Below are 21,404 nucleotides of genomic sequence, written 5' to 3' on the forward strand. Positions count from 1 at the left end.
AATTTACCAAGTTGAATATCATGGATTCAATCCATTTTACAATGATAAGTCTCCCAGTCAAATTCAGCTTAATGGAAAAACCTTATAAAAATCATTGGAAGATTTATAACTACAAAATTACTGTTCGCAGTATATCATATGAGCAAATATGTATTTACAGAAGCTAAGTAGTCAGATTCCTAATCATGGGGATCAAGGGGTTATTAACATTACAAATAAGGAAAACTTAATTCTCTTTACTTGAACTGTATTTGATCAGTTTCACTTGCATGTAAAAATGAATGTTTACATGCAAAGCTATTAAAGATTGTTCGTTCTTTTTTTTTCGTGCTATAAGTGTATCAATATCATTTACCTTTCCTTACTCAATGGAATTTCTTAAAATTTTTGTAGTGAGATATCTGAGAAATTAGGAAATTATTTTATTTATCCATTAGTTTCAACGTTATGACCTTTACTGATATGGTTTTATTGAAACTAATGTATAAGACAGTATTAGAAAGGCCCACATTATGAAAAACTACCTGAAGTAACAGATACAGTTCTTCTGTCTGTGAGACACAGATGTATATACTTACGGAATCTTGGTCAAAAATAATATGAGGAGAATCGAGAGGATGATCTGTAGTGCAATGATAATAAAATAGATAGTTCTGAGGTAAGCATTCCATTTGTAGGAGATCCAGCCTTCAATTAAAGGGTGCTTAAGAAGATTCAAACATCGCCTTTTAACCATAAGGTGGACAGGATGTTGGTCTCTCCACTTAACGGAATCAAGGGTGTAGTCTTGAGCTCCAGGTTTAAGTGCTCCAGACTCAGTAAAGGGATCACAGTTACCATCCCCTAATGTTGTTTCGAATGAGTCTGTATCCTCTGAAAGAAAGACAAAACATATTTTCTATTTTAGTGAAGTGTTTAAAAGGTAAAATATAAGAGTACTAAATTCGTACTTATAGACAAGCTTTTGCTTGAGGGTACACTCGGGAACACTATTCTATCTTATTTCTCTTCCTCTTGTTTTTTGAAATTTTTATAGTTTATATATGAAAGATCTGTTCCAATGCTGTTACTGTTCTTGAAATATTTTATTTCAATTGTTCATAATTTCTCTTGTAGTGTATTTATTTCTTTGTTTCCTTTCCTCGATGGGCTATTTTTCCCTGTATATAGCATGAATGGGTATATAGCATTCTGCTTTTCCAACTAGGGTTGTAGCTTAGCTAATTATATGTGAAATTTTCTTTTAACCTCTGATAATTGTAGATAACTTCAGCCTACAATCGATGCCAGATACAAATCCGAGTGGCAGATACAAAAGATTTAAGAAACAAAGTATTTAGTGTCAGAATTTTTAAGAATAATTCATTTGATTTCTTGTATGATTCCGGTATCAGATTTCACATAGATTGACATTCAGTCTGTCACACAGTCCGTTACGTGAATCACTGAAATAATCCCTTCTGTATTATTATTATTATTATTATTATTATTATTATTATTATTATTATTATTATTTTAAGTATTATTTTAATTATTATCATTACTTGCTAAGTTACAACCTTAGTTGGATAATCAGGATGCTATAAGCCCAGGGACTCCAACAGGGAAAATAGCCCAGTGAGGAAAGGAAACAAGGAAAAATAAAATATTTTAAGACAGTAACAACATTAAAATAAATATTTCCTATATAAACTAAAAAAAACAAGATGAAGAGAAATTATATAGAATAGTGTGCCCGAGTGTACCCTCAAGCAAGAGAACTATAATCCAAGACAGTGGATGACCATAATACAGAGATTATGGCACTACCCAAGTGTCTTTCTCCTAGAAGAGCTTTTATCATAGCTAAAGAGTCTCTTCTACCCTTAGCAAGAGGAAAGTGGCCACTGAACAATTACAGTGCAGTAGCCCCTTTGGTGAAGAAGAATGAATGATTTGAAGTTTTCTGGCATCCTGACATCGAAGGTCATTGACGCCGATGGGTGAAGAAGAATTGTTTGGTAATCTCAGTGTTGTCCGGTGTATGAGGACAGAGGAGAATATGTAAAGAATAGGACAGACTAATCGGTGTATGTGTAGGCAAAGCGAAAATGAACTATAACCAGAAAACAAAAAGGATCCAATTCAGTACTGTCTGGCCAGTCAAAGGACCCCATAACTCTCTAGCAGTAGTATCATAACAGGTGAATGGTGCCATGACCAACCTACTACCAGCAAATGACGATGATTTAGTTTACCTCTAGTAATTGTTCTATAGTCTATTTTTTTAGCGGTGCATATTTGCACCAACTCACAGGGGTGCCCTTTTAGCCCGGAAAGGTTCCTGATACCTGATTGGTCGGAAGTATTTTTGTCAGAACATCTTCATTGTTCTCAAATAATTACCAAGTAATGTGAATCAAAACTTATTTACTAACCTATATTTCTCTGTGAGATATATGTTTTGTCAATAAACAATGTGAAAGAATAAACATATAAAGTATCGTCATGGTAAGTCTAAATTTAATACACAATCCGCCGAAGTCAACGACAGCAGCTTATTTTCGGATGCACTTTTTGTAATTTTTCACATAACTTTGTAATTTTTCACATATTTTAACACAAATTGGGATAAATTACACTCAGCATAAGTTAAACATGTTATTATAAACTTTCTTTGAATACCAGAATTTACCGAAAACATGGAATTAATAAAACCCGATATTTGTGAAAACTTATGGGGAGGTGAAGTAACAGCCTACAGCGGCCTGGCGGGAAAACAATCCCTTCTGAGTGCCATAGACCCGTTTCACTTTAAATAGTCTTGCATTGTCTCTCTTCGTAATATTTTGCTTAGTACTTTCCCACCTAATATCTATCTATTTTCCCCGATATCCCTTCTTTCTTAAATGGGATATCTGTAACTGTTGATCCCAAATACCTGAAATTTTCAACTCTTTTTTAATCTCTCTCCTTGTAAACTAACTCCCCCATTCTCGCCATTTTTCAATCTCAAATACTTCGTCTTTTTCCTGCTGATCTTCAATCCCCTATTTTCCATTTCTCTTCTCCACTCCTCCAGTTTCTCTTCTACTACCTCTCGCCTAGTGCTACACAGTATAACATCGTCAGCAAAAAGCATACACCAGGGAGACTGATCTCTAATACCTTGTGTTACTACATCTATGACCAGATCAAATAGGTAAGGGCTCAATACAGACCCCTGATGTAGTCCCACATTTACTGGGAAACTTTCTGTTAGGCCTATACTGCTCTTAACATTTGCTTCTGCTCTTTCATATTTATCTTGGGTGATTCTTACGTATTTTTCAGGGACTCCTTTTCTCTCATACATCTCCACAGCTCCTGACATGGTACTCGATCGTATGCCTTCTCCATGTCAATAAAACCATATGTAATCATTTCTGTCTCTCCCAATGTTTTTTTATCGTCTACCTCAAAGCAAATATTGCTTCTACAGTCCCTCTTCCAGGCATGAATCCAAATTGTTCCTCACCAATTGTTTCATCTCTGAGTCTCTTCTCAATGATCTTCTCCCATATTTTTATAGTATGGCTTATTAGCTTTATGCCTTTGTAGTTGCTACATTCCTGGATGTCTCCCTTCCCCTTACAGATGGGGATGATTAGGCTTCTCCATTCCTCTGGCATCTTTTCCTGTTTGAAGATCTTTTGCATCAGGTCCCACAAGATATCTATGCGTTCCTCTCCAAGACTCTTCCATACCTCTACTGGTATATTATCCGGTCCTGCAGCTTTACTATTTTTCATCTTCTTTACTGCTCAGTCTTATAGGCCTTCTTAGTTTTGCCTTATGAATTAGTTCTGAGTTGTGTTCTTGATGCGTTTTAACAATTTGATAAGGGAGAATTCTTTAAAATCGTAGCTTTACAGTAATATCACTCTTTACGTCACTTCGCTTGCACTGACATCAGTTTCAACTTTTTCGTCACTCATCCATATACAGTATATACGCTGCTTTACCTGACCCTACATTGGCTTTTACGTCATACAATAAAGATGAAGTGTTGCACTATACAGTACTATACTGAACAAAATAAAGTACGTTATGAGTACTTTATCTTGTTCAGTATATGTAGAGAGAACGTGCAAGTCACTTAGTAAGCCATTTATTTAACTTACGTCGAAGCTTGACTTGCGTCAGGTCTCCTGGAACCAATTAATGACATATGGTGACATGTGAAAAAAATCTAATTTGGCCCTCTAAAGATGAGGTTTTGCAATTGAAGAACTTATCCTTAATAAGGCTCTTCGGGATTTATTGAACATTAGGTAATAGATGAAGTGAGATTTTTGTTCCACAATAAAATTATTTCGCATTCCAATTATGTCATGTTTTACTTCATATATTTAAAAGTCAGCATTACCTTAACAAAATTATCTTTTATTCCAAACATAATCCTCTGTCAATATTTGAATCTGACCTGCAGGCAAGTAGTAAGAATCCTCAAGTAATCTGAAATTGTAGTTTTTAAGGTTACTTCCATGACGAAGAGTGGTCACACATTTATCCATCAGAACCTTTGCTAAATCTGGATACTGTGTTATAGTTTGTCGGAAGTTATCACAAGGTCCATGCTCATGGCGGGTTTCCTGGTTAGAGATGAAGCATATTTCCCACCAACGACTTTCAATGATAATTTCAATGGTCGACCTGAAAATAAAGAAACTGTGTAATTGTAACATACCTAAAAAGAGTATATTAATTTTCATTAGAACATAAAGATGGCATCTGCACACATAAGATCTCAAAATTACTACATGCAGTTTATACCTAACCTGTTTCCTTCCTTGAGGGCTTGGTGGGTACAGGTGTGGAGATTCTTAGCTAAACCTGAGGGTAATTTGCTGTTTCTTTTACAAGATAAAGATTTCAGAAGGAACTCTGCAACTTCAGTATGTCCTTTATGGAAAGCAATATCTACAGGGTATCTGCCTTTGAAATCCTTTTCCTTGCAGAGTTGTGGATCAGCTTCAGCAAGTATCTTGCAGCATTCAAGATTTCCTGTATCAGCTGCAATATGGAGAGGGGTTGACTTGTCATCATCTATCGCTCTTTTATGAGCTCCTTGTCTGATCAAAAGCTTAACTATTGCAGAATGCCCATGTCTAGCACTTATGTGTAGGGCTGTCTGGCTCTGTTTTCAGTTGCATCTATACAGGCCCCTCTCCTTAAAAGCTTAATGCATGCTTCCCTGGTTCCCTTCTCAGCTGCCAAATGTAGTGGTGTCAATTTATTTTTAGAAGTAGCATTAACATTTACAGATTTATTCCTCAGCAATGTATGCAGAATATTAACAGTTGTTGCTTGAGTTGCAAAATGTAATGGAGTAAAATTCAGGTTGCACATCTCATGTGGAGATGCACCGGCTTCCAGTAATATAAATGCACACTTATCACAATCCTTTTTTATTGCTATTACAAGGGGCGTGCACCCATTCTTGTCTTTCTTGTTAATGTCATTCTTAACACTGTCTTTGCTGAGAAGTAAATTCATGCTCTCATCTGCCTTTTTTTCAGCAGCTAAATGAAGAACTCCTTTATTTTCTTTATTCTGGAAACTGAGGTTTGCCCCACTATCAACCAGCAGAGTTAACAAACTATGAGAATTTCTTGAGATGGCCTCCATAACTGGTGTGTTTCCTGCTTTATTCTTTATATTAAGATCTGCTCCCAGTTTTATAAGGTGGGCAACAAATATTCCAAAGCCCTTTTTGGCTGCTATGAGAAGTGGTGTATTTCCTTGTTTATCCTGCCAATTAAGGTCTTTTTTAGAAAGTTCAAATTTCTTACAGCACCATTCATAGCCTCCTTTAGCAGCCAGCATGAGAGGCGAAGGAGGCTCACAACCACTGGGATCATCAGTAGGGTATGTGTGGGCTAATAATTCACAACATTTATGGTAGCCAGATGCAGCTGCATAATGTAGTGGTAAATACCCATTACTTGCTTGTAGTGTTGCATTAGCTCCCTCTTTCAAAAGAAGAGACACAACTTCTGATTTTCCATGGTGAGCAGCCAAATGCAGTGGTGTCATTTTAGCGACATTTGTAATGTCAAGGCATGGATGTGAGCCTTTACTTCTCTGGTAATTGATAACATCTTTGCAGAATTCGACATGACCTTCTGAGGCTGCGATGTGGATAGGAGTATTTCCATCTTTGTCTTTAGCTGTGTATTTGATTCCCATTTCTAATAACAGTAAGGTGTGACCTTTCTTTTTTTTGCCATATTTCTTTGCAACAATATGTAGGAGGGTTGCATTGCCCTCATATTTAGAATTCACATTTTCAGCAGTAATAATATTTCTGCAGAATTTAGCATCCTTTCGTGTTACAGCATCAACAAGATCACAACCAGTTGAATCACGTTCCCTGCAAAGTAAATAAAAATTTGGTTTTATGCATTGAAATCTCCTATTTTGGGAAGTACACGAGAACACTTGAGGACACCTAAAATAGAATTTGTTCAAAGGTTGCTAAGGAGGACTAGAGGTCAGGGACAAGAACCTGTATGAAGCCCAAATATACTCACAGCTTCAGGTGACTCTTAGGGAAGCAAAGCAATGGCACCTGATATCACACCAGGTAGACCTACAACAACATCCCCCTCCTGAATTCCGATCTCTCTCAAGAACAGTATGGTGACGTGCTATTGAAGTGTTTACGGCTAAGGCTAGATTTAAATGTGAGCAGGACTGACAGAGTATAAACTCTGATTATACTATTCAGCTACCACAAAGCTTGTTGATTGTTAGAAAGCCTGATTAGCTGATAGAATTCAGACTTTATATTGCATACATGCACTAAATAATATAATAATATTCTAGAAAATTGGTATAAAATACCAAGTATAGATCCTGGAAAATAAGTGGTAAATTTTACAGTGATAATATTTCCTCAATCCTGTGAAAAATTACTGCAAGAGCCTCATTGGAAGCAGATCTTTTATAAGGAGTCTAATTCATATGTTCACAGTATGATAAGATATTCAAAAGAGTTAAAAGACTAAAACTCTCCTTTGCAGAAAATACTAAGAGGAAAACTGTGAAAAGGTATACTTGAGAAGAAAATCCTCACAAATGAACACACGTATAAGGAAAGTATGCGAGTTACCTGTAAAACAACGTCGCAATTATAACTTTACATTTCGTAACATTAGATAGCAGGTATAGTGAAGATTAGAGAGGTGATAATAGTGTCACATCTGAGATGGTGTGGGCACATGTTAAGGATGGATGGTAGGGAGGGAATGAAAAGAGCTTTGGAGTACCTGTTAGAGGGAGAAGATCGAGAGGGGGCAGAGAATTAGATGGCGAGATAAGGTGAAGGATGAAATGAAGAGAAATGGTTTGTTGGAAGAGAATGCCTTTGATAGAATCATTGGAGAGGGCTCATCAGGCAACCGACCCCTTAATATAGGGATAACAATGGGAAAAAGGATTTCGAAACATTAGATGGTTACAGTGATATCATTTTTTTCTTATTCCCCTCTGGACTTATCCTATAAAAACTTACGTATTGTCGAAGAGTATAACAACTTCAATTTTGAAGGCACACCTCAAGAAAACAAACAACTAAAAAACGAAGTTAATTTTTCTACGAAGCCACCAGTCCTTTACACAGAAAGTAACTATTGGTGTCGGTTAAATTTTCTTTGTAAGTAAACCTGGTGCTAAATTACAGGGTATTATTTTCATTGTCTATTATTGGGGAAATCCAGGGTAGATTTCTCTTGAGATTTTTCTTTTTTCCTCACTCTTCAAAATTACAACAACAAATCTGAAGTATTCTTTCACGGTAAATGATATCGGCGAAAGAAGATTATACCAAAATATAGATATAAGTATAACCAATAAGAATGGGTACGCATAAGAAATATATAAGAATAAGGAAAATGAAAAATATATAGTTAAAGGCGACTGGAACATTAAAATGTTGTTTCAGATTCCTCTAAATCTAACATCATCATTGCCAAAGAAAAGGAAAGCAAAGATCTCCAAGACTGTGCAGTGTAAAATTGTGGCACCTTGGATGAACATGGATGCTGGTGTATACAAAGAGGAAGAGTATGGACACTAAAATCACAAAAGGAAGCTTCTCACAGAAATCATGCTAATGGAAGATTGTTAGAGATAGCTCCAGCCATGATTACCATCTGGTAGGAAAACCTAGCCAATAAACAGGCAATCTTCTCCATTAGATATAGTTCTTAGGATACTATTGTCGTCCAGACAGAACATATTTTTTACATTTATCGGTGAAGAAAACTGACATCTGGAAAGATAAATACTACAAGAGAAGTAAAAGAACATCTCTACAGATACAATTAAGTGATATCTAGACAACAATTTTCTAGGAATAGTAACTCCAAAGATCTGAAGCATATGGCCATACTGTACTATCCACTCTGCAAATGTGGAAAATCTATTGGACAATACTGAGATTTCTACCAACATATATATGAATCTTTAAGAAAGCCCAAAATGAAAATTGAAAATACTGCACCATTGGATATTCAAAATTAATATACTTATACTCAGTGAACCACACAATAAAAGCATAACACAAGATCAGGTAACCAATAAGATGGCTTTTCTTTGGTCCACTTTCTGATCCATTCTCGATTTCTAGAATAGATAGCCATTTTAATATTCATCGAGGAGATTAAAATTTCTTGAGCAAAGGTTACATCATATGTATTGTGTACAATAGTCTTTATAAGGTCAACAATGGTATCACCAGAAAAAAATTATAAAGAAATTGCTCCATGATTACTACCCTGAGTGCATAAAAAAAACATCATAATTATATCTGATCTCAATAACCCTTAACTCTTGGTCTCGTTCAAAATATTTGTTTTTCATGGCAATCTTTTACATCATATTGAGTTCATTTGCAACCTCGATAGTAGTACGTATGTAAGTTTGTAATAGTCAATCATAAAACATTATGCTTTCTATTAGAGACACATTTGCTAGGCTTTCCATGATATGTGGCACGATAACCGTAAAGTGCAAGAGGTCGGTATCATCAATGTAAGCAAAATAGAGTAGCTACTCTAAATCCATAGAAATATTCAATTAGATAGAATCCTCTCCCAAGCTTTGTAGATATCTGAACTTATTACGTAAATGATCTATATACAAGTTTATCTTTTTCCTCATCAAAACATTTAACAAGGTTTTCCTTCCTGATGTAAACTTTAGCAAGATTAAGCCTTAAGTTTATATCTTTATTAGGACATAATAGGCTTTAAGATTACGATCTATGTTTATGAGAACTATATTCAATCATTTGTAGGAAAATCAAATATATCAAACTTAAACCTGAGTATCTTTACTCAGAACTTATCCATTCAATTCTTCCTATGTAGTGTTCTGTAGCTTTTATTGCCAGCATTTTTATCAAATTCGTAAACCTACAGCTAGTTTGTATATAATATGTTTATTTTCATCACAATTAACACAAATAGCTTGTATGTTGGTTAACGAATTGAACGGACATAAAAGGGAGGTTTAGCACTTGACAGCTAAGACATCCTATGAGTCATACAAGAGTTAATCTTTCCTTATGTGTTTGTTGTCTTATTGTACTGAATATCATAACGTAAGGGTGAGGTTTTACTAACTTTTTTTTTTCTTTTTCTTAGTCTTGTCTTTAACCTGTAACTTCTTACATGACTAACTCACTTAGTGAAGAGAGAGTATCGAATCTGTTAAGATAGAGCCAGCAAATGATCCACTTTCAATTAGAATCAACGTAAGCAAAACATTTACGTTTTTATGTTATCTTTAGCCATAAACTTGTTGCTGATCTGGTATTGTGTTCTTTGGTTTCTATACCAACCCTTTATCATATTTGTGTTTGCTTCAAGTATTAGCCTGACTACCAATCGTCAGTAACTATTGTCTGGTCTTCCTTAGTCCTAACTAGAGTAGAGGTGTGGAGGAGAGGCTTGGCATGATAATTATGTGTATAGTCGGTCTCTCGGACAAATTAATGACCTGTCCTATGCATGTCGATCATAAGCCACCTTTAAACTAAGATTTAAAAAAAAATAGTTTGGCATGACTGATTACAACAAAAGCTTTCCAGTACCGTTATTACAAATGACAAAAATAATGTTTTATTTTTCTAACTATGAAGTCCAATCCCATATGTCAATTGAACAACTATATTCAGGGATATCAATGTTAATATATCGAGACCTATCTATAACTTTCTAACTCTATATATATATATATATATATATATATATATATATATATATATATGTGTGTGTGTGTGTGTGTGTGTGTGTGTGTGTTTGTGTGTGTGAGTGTGTACATATGTAGAATGCTGTTTGCAAATTATAACAGATAAGAATCACTTACAAAATTTTGAATACTTTACCATATTCTGTAAGTTCTGGCGATGTATTATGTATGACTCACCCATTATCTTCATTTATACTGATAGTAGAGTATTTGGATTGCATTTTGGGACATACATAACGTTCTTCAACGATATTTCAACTCCAGAAAATCTGAAAAAAAATTGATATTTAGTCAGCAAAATGTTTTCATGGATTTACTTAAAATATTTTGGATATTAACCTCCAGCTAGTCATTACAAGAAAAAGAGGCGGAGGCAAACAAAACCATAGGGCTCTCTCTCTCTCTCTCTCTCTCTCTCTCTGTATTATATATATATATATATATATATATATATATATATATATATATATATATATATATATATATATATATATATATACTACATGGGATCATTCTCTCTGTTTACGGATTATTTTTCCTTTGCCTACATTCACACCTAGTAGTCTGGCCTATTCTTTACATATTCTCTTATGTCCTCATACACCTGACAACACTGAGATTATCAAACAATTCTTCTTCACCCAAGGGGATAACTACTGCAATGTAATTGTTCAGTGGCTACTTTCCTCTTGATAAGGGTAGGAGAGACTCTTTAGCTATGGTAAGCACCTCTTCTAGGAGGACACTGCAAAATCAAACCATTATTCTCTAGTCTTGGGTAGTGCCATAGCCTCAGTACCATGGTGTTTCACTGTCTTGGGTTAGAGTTCTCTTGCTTGAGGGTACACTCGGGCACACTATTCTATCTTATTGCTTTTCCTCTTGTTTTGTTAAGTTTTATAGTTTATATACAAAATATTTATTTTAATGTTGTACTGTTCTTAAAATATTTTATTTTTCCTTATTTCCTTTCCTCTCTGGGCTATTTTCCCTGTTGGAGCCCCTGGGCATATATCATCCTGCTTATCCAACTAGGGTTGTAGCTTAGCCAGTAATAATAATAATAATAATAATAATAATAATAATAATAAAAATAATAATAATATACTCATTCTTACGAAGCTGGTCTGGCATAGGAGTAAATATTTATTCATGTTAATAATATACTCATTCTTACGAAGCTGGTCTGGCATAGGAGTAAATATTTATTCATGTATTTAATTTTGTATTTAAGGGATGTAAGGTGAGTTCCATTCATGTAGGTTCAAGTAAATGTATGTAAATTACATAAGACTCTCGTCATTCATTTAACTGTATTTTTCATTCAAGTCAGTATATGTAAATTTACTTTATTTTTGAGAATTAACTTTTTATTTCACGTATTTTGTTATGAAGTCTTATGTAATCTCGTTTATTAATGCTGTATGACTCATACGAGGTATGAACGCGAGGTATTATGACCCCTTATGTTTCCACGTGGTTAGAAGAGGGAGGTGGGGAAAGTTAGCTGAGAGAGGGTTGCCTTGCAAGCAAGGTTTGTTCCCCTTTTCAATTTACTATGTTGGCAACCTCACTGCTACAGCCTTGCCCCCAAGCAACAAGAATAATCTATTTAGAAAATGCTAGACGAATTAAGGCAATATATATAGACCCTAGGAATGCATAAGCAGCAGAAGAGATCCAGCCTGTCCATTTGAAAGAGCCAAATTCGCCCTTTTTCCTCTCAAGTGTGTGTTCTATCAAGTATGAATAGTGTTTTACTGTCAAACGTGATTACCGATTTCTATCCAACATATATTGTGAAAAGTGTGTTCAAACGTTGATGAATCCATTGAATGTTATTTCAAGTGTATTGTGTTAATGTAAGTACTTTTGTCATAAATTTTTGTAACTGGCCCTGTGAGATTTAGGTTGAACAGTGAAGTTTATTTATTTATTTATTTTTTTGCTTACCTGTTTGGTAACCTCGTGTGAGGCTAAAGACGTAAGTGTAACAGTTACATTCATGTAAATTTCATTTAGTGGTTAATCATTTAGTTTTAAAGTGTTGATTATTTTCATTATTTATCAAAATTAGATATTTTTAGAATTTAAAAAAAATGTTTGATTTTTTTTTTTTAAGTCCTTTTGTCTTAGTCTAAGGTTTTGTTCAGCTTTAATATTTCAAGTAATTTAATTTTGGTGTTAAATCCTTTTGTATTATTGTAACTTTTTATAGAATATAATAATTTTTGTAAAGTGTGTATTATTTCGATAGCCAATATTTCCTAACAGTGCTTTACTCGTAATTCCTGACTAAGAACCGAAGTAAGAGGTTATTTTTTAATAGTTCTTATAAAATAATCACCCAGTTTTGAGAGTAGCGTAAGAGACCTTTGGATATTCAGTGTTCATATACATTGCCGTCTGAGAGTTATGTAATATTTTCAGAGCTTGGGTATTATTGAAGTGTAACAGATTTATGTTAAATATAAACTGGTGAGTTTGGATCTTGGGAGTTTCTGTAATTCGCCAGCTGTAATATATATTTTTGGTATTCAGACCCTTGGGATCGAGCAAGACTGTTTTAAATATTGGTGATAACAAAGCCATGTTTTCATTAAAAGTTTGAACATTTTAGTGTTGACAGGATTCTGTGTATTGTTAAGATTTATTTTTTATTGAGAGGTATAAGTTTTGTAAAGTACAAGATGGCACAACTTAATATTCAATAGTTTTTAGAAAACTCGGTTGTTCAGTAATTGTCAGAAGCTAATGTAACTAAAGCTCAGTGGCTCACTATTTTAATGCCATATGGTGGCCAGGCAACGAGTGGAATGATTAAAGCTCAAGTCAAGTGTCTAGCCTTAGAAGCGTTGATAAACTCGGGAAAGTTGTCAGAAGAAGATATTGTAGCAGCTCGTGAATGTTTGGAGAAGGCTGAAGCAGAATTTGTAGCAAAGCAAGGACCAGTTGACCCACAAACAGAAGGAATGAAAGCAAACAGTAATGTAGAGGCTGAGATTCGATAAATTGCAGCGGAAGAGAATTTGATTAAGTTGAAAATGATGGCAGAACGGGAAGAAAGAGAGAGAGAAGAGGCAAGAGAAATCGCAAAAAATACTAGGGAAATGGAAGCAAGACGGGAAGAAAGAGAAAGAGATCGAGAAGAAAGAGAGTGGGAAGAAGCCAGAGATATCACAAAACATGCGAGGGAAATTGAGAGAAGACGGGAAGAAAGAGAGATAGTAGAAGCAAGACACGCAATGGAATTAGAACCGTTGAATGCTTGTGCAAAGACGGCAATTCAGACAGAGGTGATCCCTGCTATGCACGAAGCCATGTTTAATGTTACGAATGCCCTGAGGTTAATTCCAAATTTCACAGAAGCTCCCAACACATTCTTCGATCATTTTGAAATGGTCGCATCGATGAGGGAATGGCCAGAAGGTAAATGGTCTGTGTTATTGCAGTGTGTCTTGATTGGGAAAGGACGCAGTGTGTACTGTATCTTGCTTTGTCTCAGGAGCAGAGGAAGGAGTATCAAGAAGTGAAGAGGAGCGTACTACAAGTGTATCAGATGACCCCTGAATACTTTAAGGAGAATTTCTGAAGTTTGTGGAAGGACGGGGCAATGACTTTCATGGATTACGATTATCAGGTACGTCAATGTTATAGGAGATAGATAGAGGCTGCTAACGTGAGAGAGATGACTGATTTAGAAGAATTGATAGTGCTAGAACAATATTTACCAGGTATTCCTGAACATATTCAAATGTACTTGAGAAAGAGGAGGTGAAGAAACTTGGTAAAGACGCTTCGCTGAGTGAAGATTATAATATTGTCAGTCGTGAACCCTCATCGGGTTTGAAGTTTCAACTGTCATTCCAGCCAAGTGTCAAGTAGGCTATTCGCTGAACCATGGAAACCAGTACAGTAATAACTATGTGAACAAGTTTAATAGTTACAGCGGAAATACCACTGGTACTGTTCCAAAGCAGAATGCTACAGTACCACAGCAACAATCACCAAATCGTCCTCCTTCAGTTGTTGTGAAAGACGTGCAGAAGGTTAATATTGTCTGTTATAAGTGTGGCAAAACAGGCCATATCAATAAGGAATGTTGGTCGAACCAACCAAAAGCAGTCGCCCAAGTGGTTAAGGATAACTCAACTTCACAGAATCTGAAGACAAAGAAACAAACTGGAAAGGGCGACGAGGAATATAAATCAGCTAACGTTTACACGACGAACAGGACAACCCCAAACAGCATGGATGCCTATAAATTGTATATTTATGAAGGTATCTTAGCCACTATGGATGGGAGCGAGCAGACTTCGGTCAAGATTTTGCACGACACAAAATGTAACCATATTGTAGTGACACGAAGTGTACACATGTTGGTGGAACAGTCTTACAAGAGATTCGGTTATTTTGAGGGAAATAGGTGAGAAGGTTACCCCTGTTTGCTGTTTGAAACTATCATGCGAGTTGGTGACAGGTCATTTTGATTTTGTGGTAAAGGATTCATTGGATGTCAAAGGAGTAGAAGTCCTGCTGGGTAATGAGGTTGGTAGAGCGCCGTTTGTGCATTTTGTCCCCATTGTAACGGAGAAACCATTGAAGTATAGTCCTATGACTGAACTCAAGAAGGACTACCCGTATCTGTTTCCTAGTTAAGGAGTATGACGAAGAAAGTGGTTGCATAAGAAGACAGAGAAATCGAAGGAATGATGAACTTGGCTGATTTATTCACAAAAGAAGAGGATTCCCTTGATGGTACGCAAGAGAAGAGCTCCCAAGTGAGCCTGAGAGGGGAGGAACGACAGAAGTATGAACAGGAAGACAAGGAAGCAATGTTTTTTTATTATAAGATGAAATTTTATTGCAGACTTACCGAACAGTTATACAGCTGTAGGTTCCCTACGGATGGCAGACAATAGATTCAAAACTACCGCGGTGGCGCCGCCATCGCTGATGTAGGTGACGTCATCTCCTTCCACTCGCGGGAGCTACAGGTACAACTGTCCAGGTAACATCAATTCGTTCTGCCCAGCCATCCACCAGTGGGTAGGGGGGAGGGCTTTGATTAATAATTGTTCGGTAAGTATTCAATAAAATTTCATTTTATAATGAAAATCCATTTTTATTGCAGTGTCTTACCAAACAATTATACAGCTGATTACCCATTGCAAGGATGGGAGGCTGTGAATGTAAGTTTTACTTCAACAATCGAATACGATTCTTGAAGATAAAGTATACCCAAAAGCACTGTTAGTGCCTGTTGTACCTTACCTTTTAAGAGAGCTACTGCAGGAGAATACTGCCTCTGGTCGGTGCTCATCTTACATAGTAGAAGGCTTGGAATATGACCAATGGGTGCCTCTACATGGAGTGGTAGATCCTCGTAGTCATGGTGTTCACCGCTGACTCAACGAAGATACAAGAAAATATCGCCCTTGCCCTGGGCTAAGACCATAAATAACGAAACATGAAAAAACTGTCACCTACACCGAAATAAAAACCTTTACCCACCAAAACTAACACTAAAATGATTGGATTGGTGAGTACTCCAAGTACATTGTACCCCCAGACTTCACTTTAACCTGTCAACCTTGGTACAAGGCGAAACATAGGCTAACAGAGGGAGCAACCCCCTATGTCGTTCCTCCCAACATCATACCAGCTACCGAAAATGGACCGAGAAACTTACAATCTTCAAACACTGTTTCGATTTCTTTCAAATAATGCGTAGCAAACAGATATTTAGACCTCCAAAAGGTACTTTGCAGGATAGCGGATAGCGACAAGTTGTGTCGAAAAGCGAGAGAAGTCGCTACCGCTCAAACTTCGTGCGCTTTCACTCTCAGTAAAGGAAACAGTGCGTCGTTAGCTTTGAGAATGTGCATCTACAATTAACTCTCTCCAAAAACTCTGTTCTGTGGAGGTAATATCTTAATGTCCGCACGGGACATAAGAGTCGTTCTTCTTCTTCCTGGCCTATAAAGTCTGTCAGTTTCTTAAGTGCAAATTTTCGTGGCCATGGATTAGAAAAGTTGCGTGAATAATGTATGTGGGACCAATCGCAACAGTATTGCCGAAAGAATTTTGATCATTGATTAACTGTAATATTTTCTTGAATGAGAGCGAACATGCTCTCAAACAAAATATACAGTTATACTGTAGAGGCGATCATTTCACCTTTGGTTTACCCCTCCTCTTTATGTGAGGGGCTAGCCAGTGTTCATTACACAGAAACGGATGTCTGGTTACCTGTGGGCGGAGTTTGAAACGTTCGTAAACGTAATGAAAAATTGCCACGCTATTGCTTTCGTTCTTTTAACGTCAGCTAACAACGTTTCTTCGGGACTAATTCTTCAAAACAATAACCCTGTAAGGATGGAATAAAAGGTCTTGGAAGCCTATCGTGTAAAAGGCAAGTCGTTATACCCAGGGTACAATGACGGGGGAGGCTGCCTTCATCAAACGGTAGAACCGAGTTTAAGACAATAACTTCGCGGTTTTGTCTTGGCTAGAGCGCATGCTCCAGGACGGCCTACGGCCTTCATGAAGTTTAAACAACACCCATTGAAGTTCTGTAAAAACTTCTCAGGAACGAGTTTCCCGAAAAAGGTGAAGTCTCGTATGTGGGAATTTGTTTCAAGAATGCCAGACATAATTGCCATCGACCGCTTACCCGAAGGGGTTGCCATCGAACGCTTTCTCGCAAGTGAGAAAAACTACCGTCTAAATCAGGCAAGGCCTGCCAGGGAAATGAACTGGAATGTAAAAAAATGTTTATTCCTCGCTCATTTCTGTCTGCTAACCAAACCACTCGAAGTGGGAAGACGGAGGAAAGATGATGGTGGTTTGTTCGAAAACGAAAGGAACGGTGCTGGCGAAAACAGACTCGATGATATAGTAATCAGCTGGGAGTGTAGAGTGACGTAACAAGTCACACCTTTGGAAGACCCATCCCGTAGAGTGGGGGAGGTCAACCATAGAGTTTTCAGAAACCTCTGGATCGCGGAAACCGAGAGATTCGGATGAGAACTTAGAGGTTCAGAATCTATTTGTGAATACCTTTCTCACGAACTTAAGGCATGTTGTGCCGAGAACCTGCAGGAACTCTGTCGCTGATTCCTGACAGAATTTTCAGGAATCATGTTACGTGACCAGGACCCAAAGGAACTGTGTCATAGTGACCTGTAGAGATTCATAAACCCTTAGGCAGCAGGCATCCCTCTGTCATCAGAGGAAAACTCTTGATGACGATAGGCGCGCGCGAACAATTCACGGGACGAGAGTTCGAAAACTCTGTCATGAGAGTAAAACTCTTGTGCACTCATGAACACTAAGCGCAACGAGAGTTCGAAAAACTCTTTCATAAGAGTTGTTCACGCACTTCAACTGATTGCGTGTGCCTAGTTGTTCGTGCGCACCAAGTTGGTCGTGCGCGCTAATATGGTCCTGCGAGCCACATATCCATTCTAACGGCAGTACTCGAAGAAGGCGACTTAGTCTGTCCGCCAACACGTTCATTTTCCCTTGAATAAATCGAGGGAGCAGCGTAACCCGACCAGGTGTAACCACTTTCCCAGAGGAGTCAACGCTCGCGTAAATACTTGCGGTGCTGTCGAGAGGCCGAAGCAAAGAGTTCGAAACTGGTAGGTCTTGCCCATGAACACAAACCGAAGGTATTTCCTGGAGTCCTGGTGAATTGGAATGTAGAAGTATGCGTCCTGCATATCCAGGGATACCATCCAGTGTCTTTGACAAGGGATTCCAACACTGAACGAGTCGTTTCTATGTTGAATTTGGTCTTCTGGACGAACAAAGTCAGTGCGCTTGCATCCAGTATGGGCCTCCAGCCCTCCAGTGACTTGGGAACTACGAACAGACGGTTGCATTGGATAGAGGCGGAGTGTCTTTGAAAGGAATGGGGAAACCGAACCGGAGAACTTGGGTCACCCAGGGCTCTGCCCCTCTGCGACTCCGTTCCTCCCAAAAAAGGCTCAATCTGCCCCCTATCGGAGCATGAAGGATTGAAAAATCACTTGAATGATTTCGTGTCGGGTTTGGTCAAGGACTTGGTTGGATGTCATAAATTCGATCAAGGCCTGACGAACGGGCTAGACCTACCCCCTCGAAAGGGTTTCTTCTGCAAGGGTGATTCCGAGGCGGTAGACATCACAGTCGAGGGTGTAACCCGCTTAGAAGACTGGGAAAGCAAGTCATTAGTAGACTTCTTTTACAGTGTGGACAGAATTTTGGCCATTATTTCTTTGGGGAAACAAATGATCCTTGTCGAGAGGAGAAAACAAAAGTGCGGACTTCTGAGGCGAAGCGACTCCTTTCGAAACAAAAGAACACCAGAGCTGTCTTTTCTTGAGAGTCCTGAATGCAAAGAGAGAGGCCAGCTTATCTCAACCATCCAGAACTGATTTATCGGCACATGACAAAACCCCAAGCCAGTCCGATGCCAGGTCTTCCTGAAGAGTAGGGCAATCCTCTATTTTTGTAGCGAGGGCTCCGATCGTCCAGACCAAGAAACTCATAATTTCTAAAATCTTGAAAATATTCTTTACCAAATGGTCCAACTCGGGCGATGTAAAGAATATTTTAGCTGCTGCAAACGCAGAGCTTCTAGTTGCATCCACCAAGCCAGAGAAGTCCCCCTGGGAGGAGGCAGAAACTCCCATAGAGGGGGCTCCTCCGGTTACGTAGAACCTATACCTCTTAATAAGCTTCAACGAAGGATAGGCGAAAGTTGCTTTCCTGAGTTCTCTCTTGACCTTCAACCAATCTTCTATATCACGAAGCGAATGTTTAGCAGCCTTGGAAAGAACGAGCTTAGGGAGAAGAGGATCGGAATTCTTCCTTCTCATCAAGAAGATGGAAGCAGCTGGGAGCGGCTGCTACGAAGTAATCCGGGTACATGTCGAGAAAGTAGCGTAAAAGTTTCGAATAGCACGAGAGGAATAGAGTCCGCTTCTAAGTCCTCCTCGTCATCCGAAGAGATAGGCGACAGAGACGGTTCTTGATTCAACTCATTATTCTTCGTACAGTTTGTTTTCTTTCATCCAGTTCATCAGTTCTTGCAACTGTCAACGGAACGGAATTAGATTCTCGTCTTTTTGAGTTGAAGTCGAAGCAACTGTGGTCGTGGATTTCGACACGATCACCACTGGAGGTCTCGCGCCAGTCGAATTATCTGTTGCATGCGAAGTCGAAGGACAAGTTTCGACAGCTTGATGAGTCAAAGATCTCGACGAACTCAGAATCGGTCGCTCCACAACCGTGTCGAAGGCAGCTGTCGCTGTCGTAAGAATACGAGGCGAAGTCCATGTAGCTACGCTACACAACGGGCGAGAGATATCTACTTCTCTGTACCTCTTCACAGGGGGCGGAGATAACACCTCTTCGGTCGAACGTCTCTTCAACGGACGTGAGACTGAAGAATCACGCCACTTACGACGTCTAACCGGCGATGAATCACTCGACTCTGTCGATAACTGATTACCGAATGACACACCTTTCCAATGGTGTTTAGTCAAATCCTGCTGTTGCACCACAGGATCAACGGAGGAAGCGACTGTCTGTGGGCAAACCCTGACAGTCTCCTTTGGACCTCCAGTATGTTTTCTCCCCGAGGCGGGGGAGCGGGACAATGACCTTCGTCTAGGAGAACTATCGGGACAAACAGCCACCCCCTCAGATTGCACTGCATTGACACTTTTCACTTTACTATAAGTCTTTCCTATGAAAGACTTAACAGATAAACCTAACTGCATCACCGTATTAGCTAATACATCAAATTTCTTTTCAAATATAGACTCGAGGCTGGCAATGCTGTCAGGAGAAACTCCACGGGAAGTTGGCAAAGGAGTTACAGGAGCAGGAGTAGGAGGACTTAAGATCGGAGACATAAAAAGAGGAGAAGGAGAAGGAATAGGAGCAGGAGCTTCGATAGAAGAAGCCAAAGAAGCTTAACTAGTCTTACTTTCAGCTCTGAGAGCCGTCTTCCTCTTCCTATCCTTAATTATCTTCCCAGAGTGAGAAACAAAAACTTTCCACTGTTCTTCACTCCAATCCTTGCATTCATTACGAGTAGATTCTCTAGAGCACTCAACCCCTACACTTAATGCACTAAGTGTGCGAATCATAAATTAATTTAACTAACCTAGTTTTGCACCCTCCTGCGCAAAACCTAACTACTGAAGGACTAGAGTCTGACATGATGGTAAGACCACAAAATTGCAGAAAAGAAATTCAGCTTCAATCCTACAAACACGGAGTTGAATACTTCATTGATATTGGAGAGATAATGCTTCCCAACAAATGAAGAAAAAAGTCTGCACCGAGCACCGATGTTCACCAGAAGCCGGCAGAGAACGAATTGATGTTACCTGGACAGTTGTACCTGTAGCTCCCGCGAGTGGAGGGAGATGACGTCACCTACATCAGCGATGGCGGCCCCACCGCGGTAGTTTTGAATATATTGTCTGCCATTCGTAGGGAACCTACAGCTGTATAATTGTTCATTAAGACACTGCAATAAAAATAGAATACACAGCGTTAGAAGTTGGACAAGCGAGTTGGAGAAGGCTGATAGGATTGCAACAGAAGGATGCGACATTTACAGAGTTATTGTACCATGAGGTGGATGAGACGGAGGTACAGCAGTCTCCCACCTGTTATTATCTTAAAGCTTGGTTGCTTATGAGGAAGCATAGACCCTCCAATATCCCTGGGAATACCGAAAGGGGGATATACCATCAGATATTGCTTCTCGCACCATTGAGAAAACAGGTGATCACCGTAGTGCATGAGACGGGATGCATGGGAATAAGGAAGACGACGGAGAAGATTATGAAACACTTTTTCTGGCCTGGCATGCATAAGAATGTGAGCCAGTTTAGCCGTGCATGTCTCATTTGTGAGATGGCTGGAAAGCCTAACGAGTACATAAAGAAAGCTCGCTTACACCTGATTGAAGTACAAGGAGAACCCTTCAACAAAGGATCAATTAAAATGTTGGCATAAAAAGGGAAAGATTTAGAGGAAACGGATGGAGAATATGTCAAGAATTTCAGGAAAAGGATCGGCAAGATAAGGAAAATTTTCTTAGAAAGCATGAAAACGAG

General features: G+C 38.4%; 1 protein-coding gene across 1 annotated transcript in view; it reads right to left on the reverse strand.

Moving 5' to 3' along the window:
* LOC137616342 (transient receptor potential cation channel subfamily A member 1 homolog) overlaps positions 1-21,404 on the reverse strand; it is a 58,893-nt gene that overhangs the window by 7,486 nt on the left and 30,003 nt on the right. Inside the window, 5 exon segments of the mRNA XM_068345996.1 lie at positions 579-873; positions 4,445-4,674; positions 4,800-5,157; positions 5,160-6,394; positions 10,456-10,547. Coding sequence (XP_068202097.1) covers positions 579-873; positions 4,445-4,674; positions 4,800-5,157; positions 5,160-6,394; positions 10,456-10,499 — 2,162 coding nt within the window. The 5' untranslated portion in view covers positions 10,500-10,547.

The sequence above is a fragment of the Palaemon carinicauda genome, chromosome 22 (genome assembly GCF_036898095.1).
Source record: "Palaemon carinicauda isolate YSFRI2023 chromosome 22, ASM3689809v2, whole genome shotgun sequence".
Classification (NCBI taxonomy): Eukaryota; Metazoa; Arthropoda; class Malacostraca; order Decapoda; family Palaemonidae; genus Palaemon; species Palaemon carinicauda.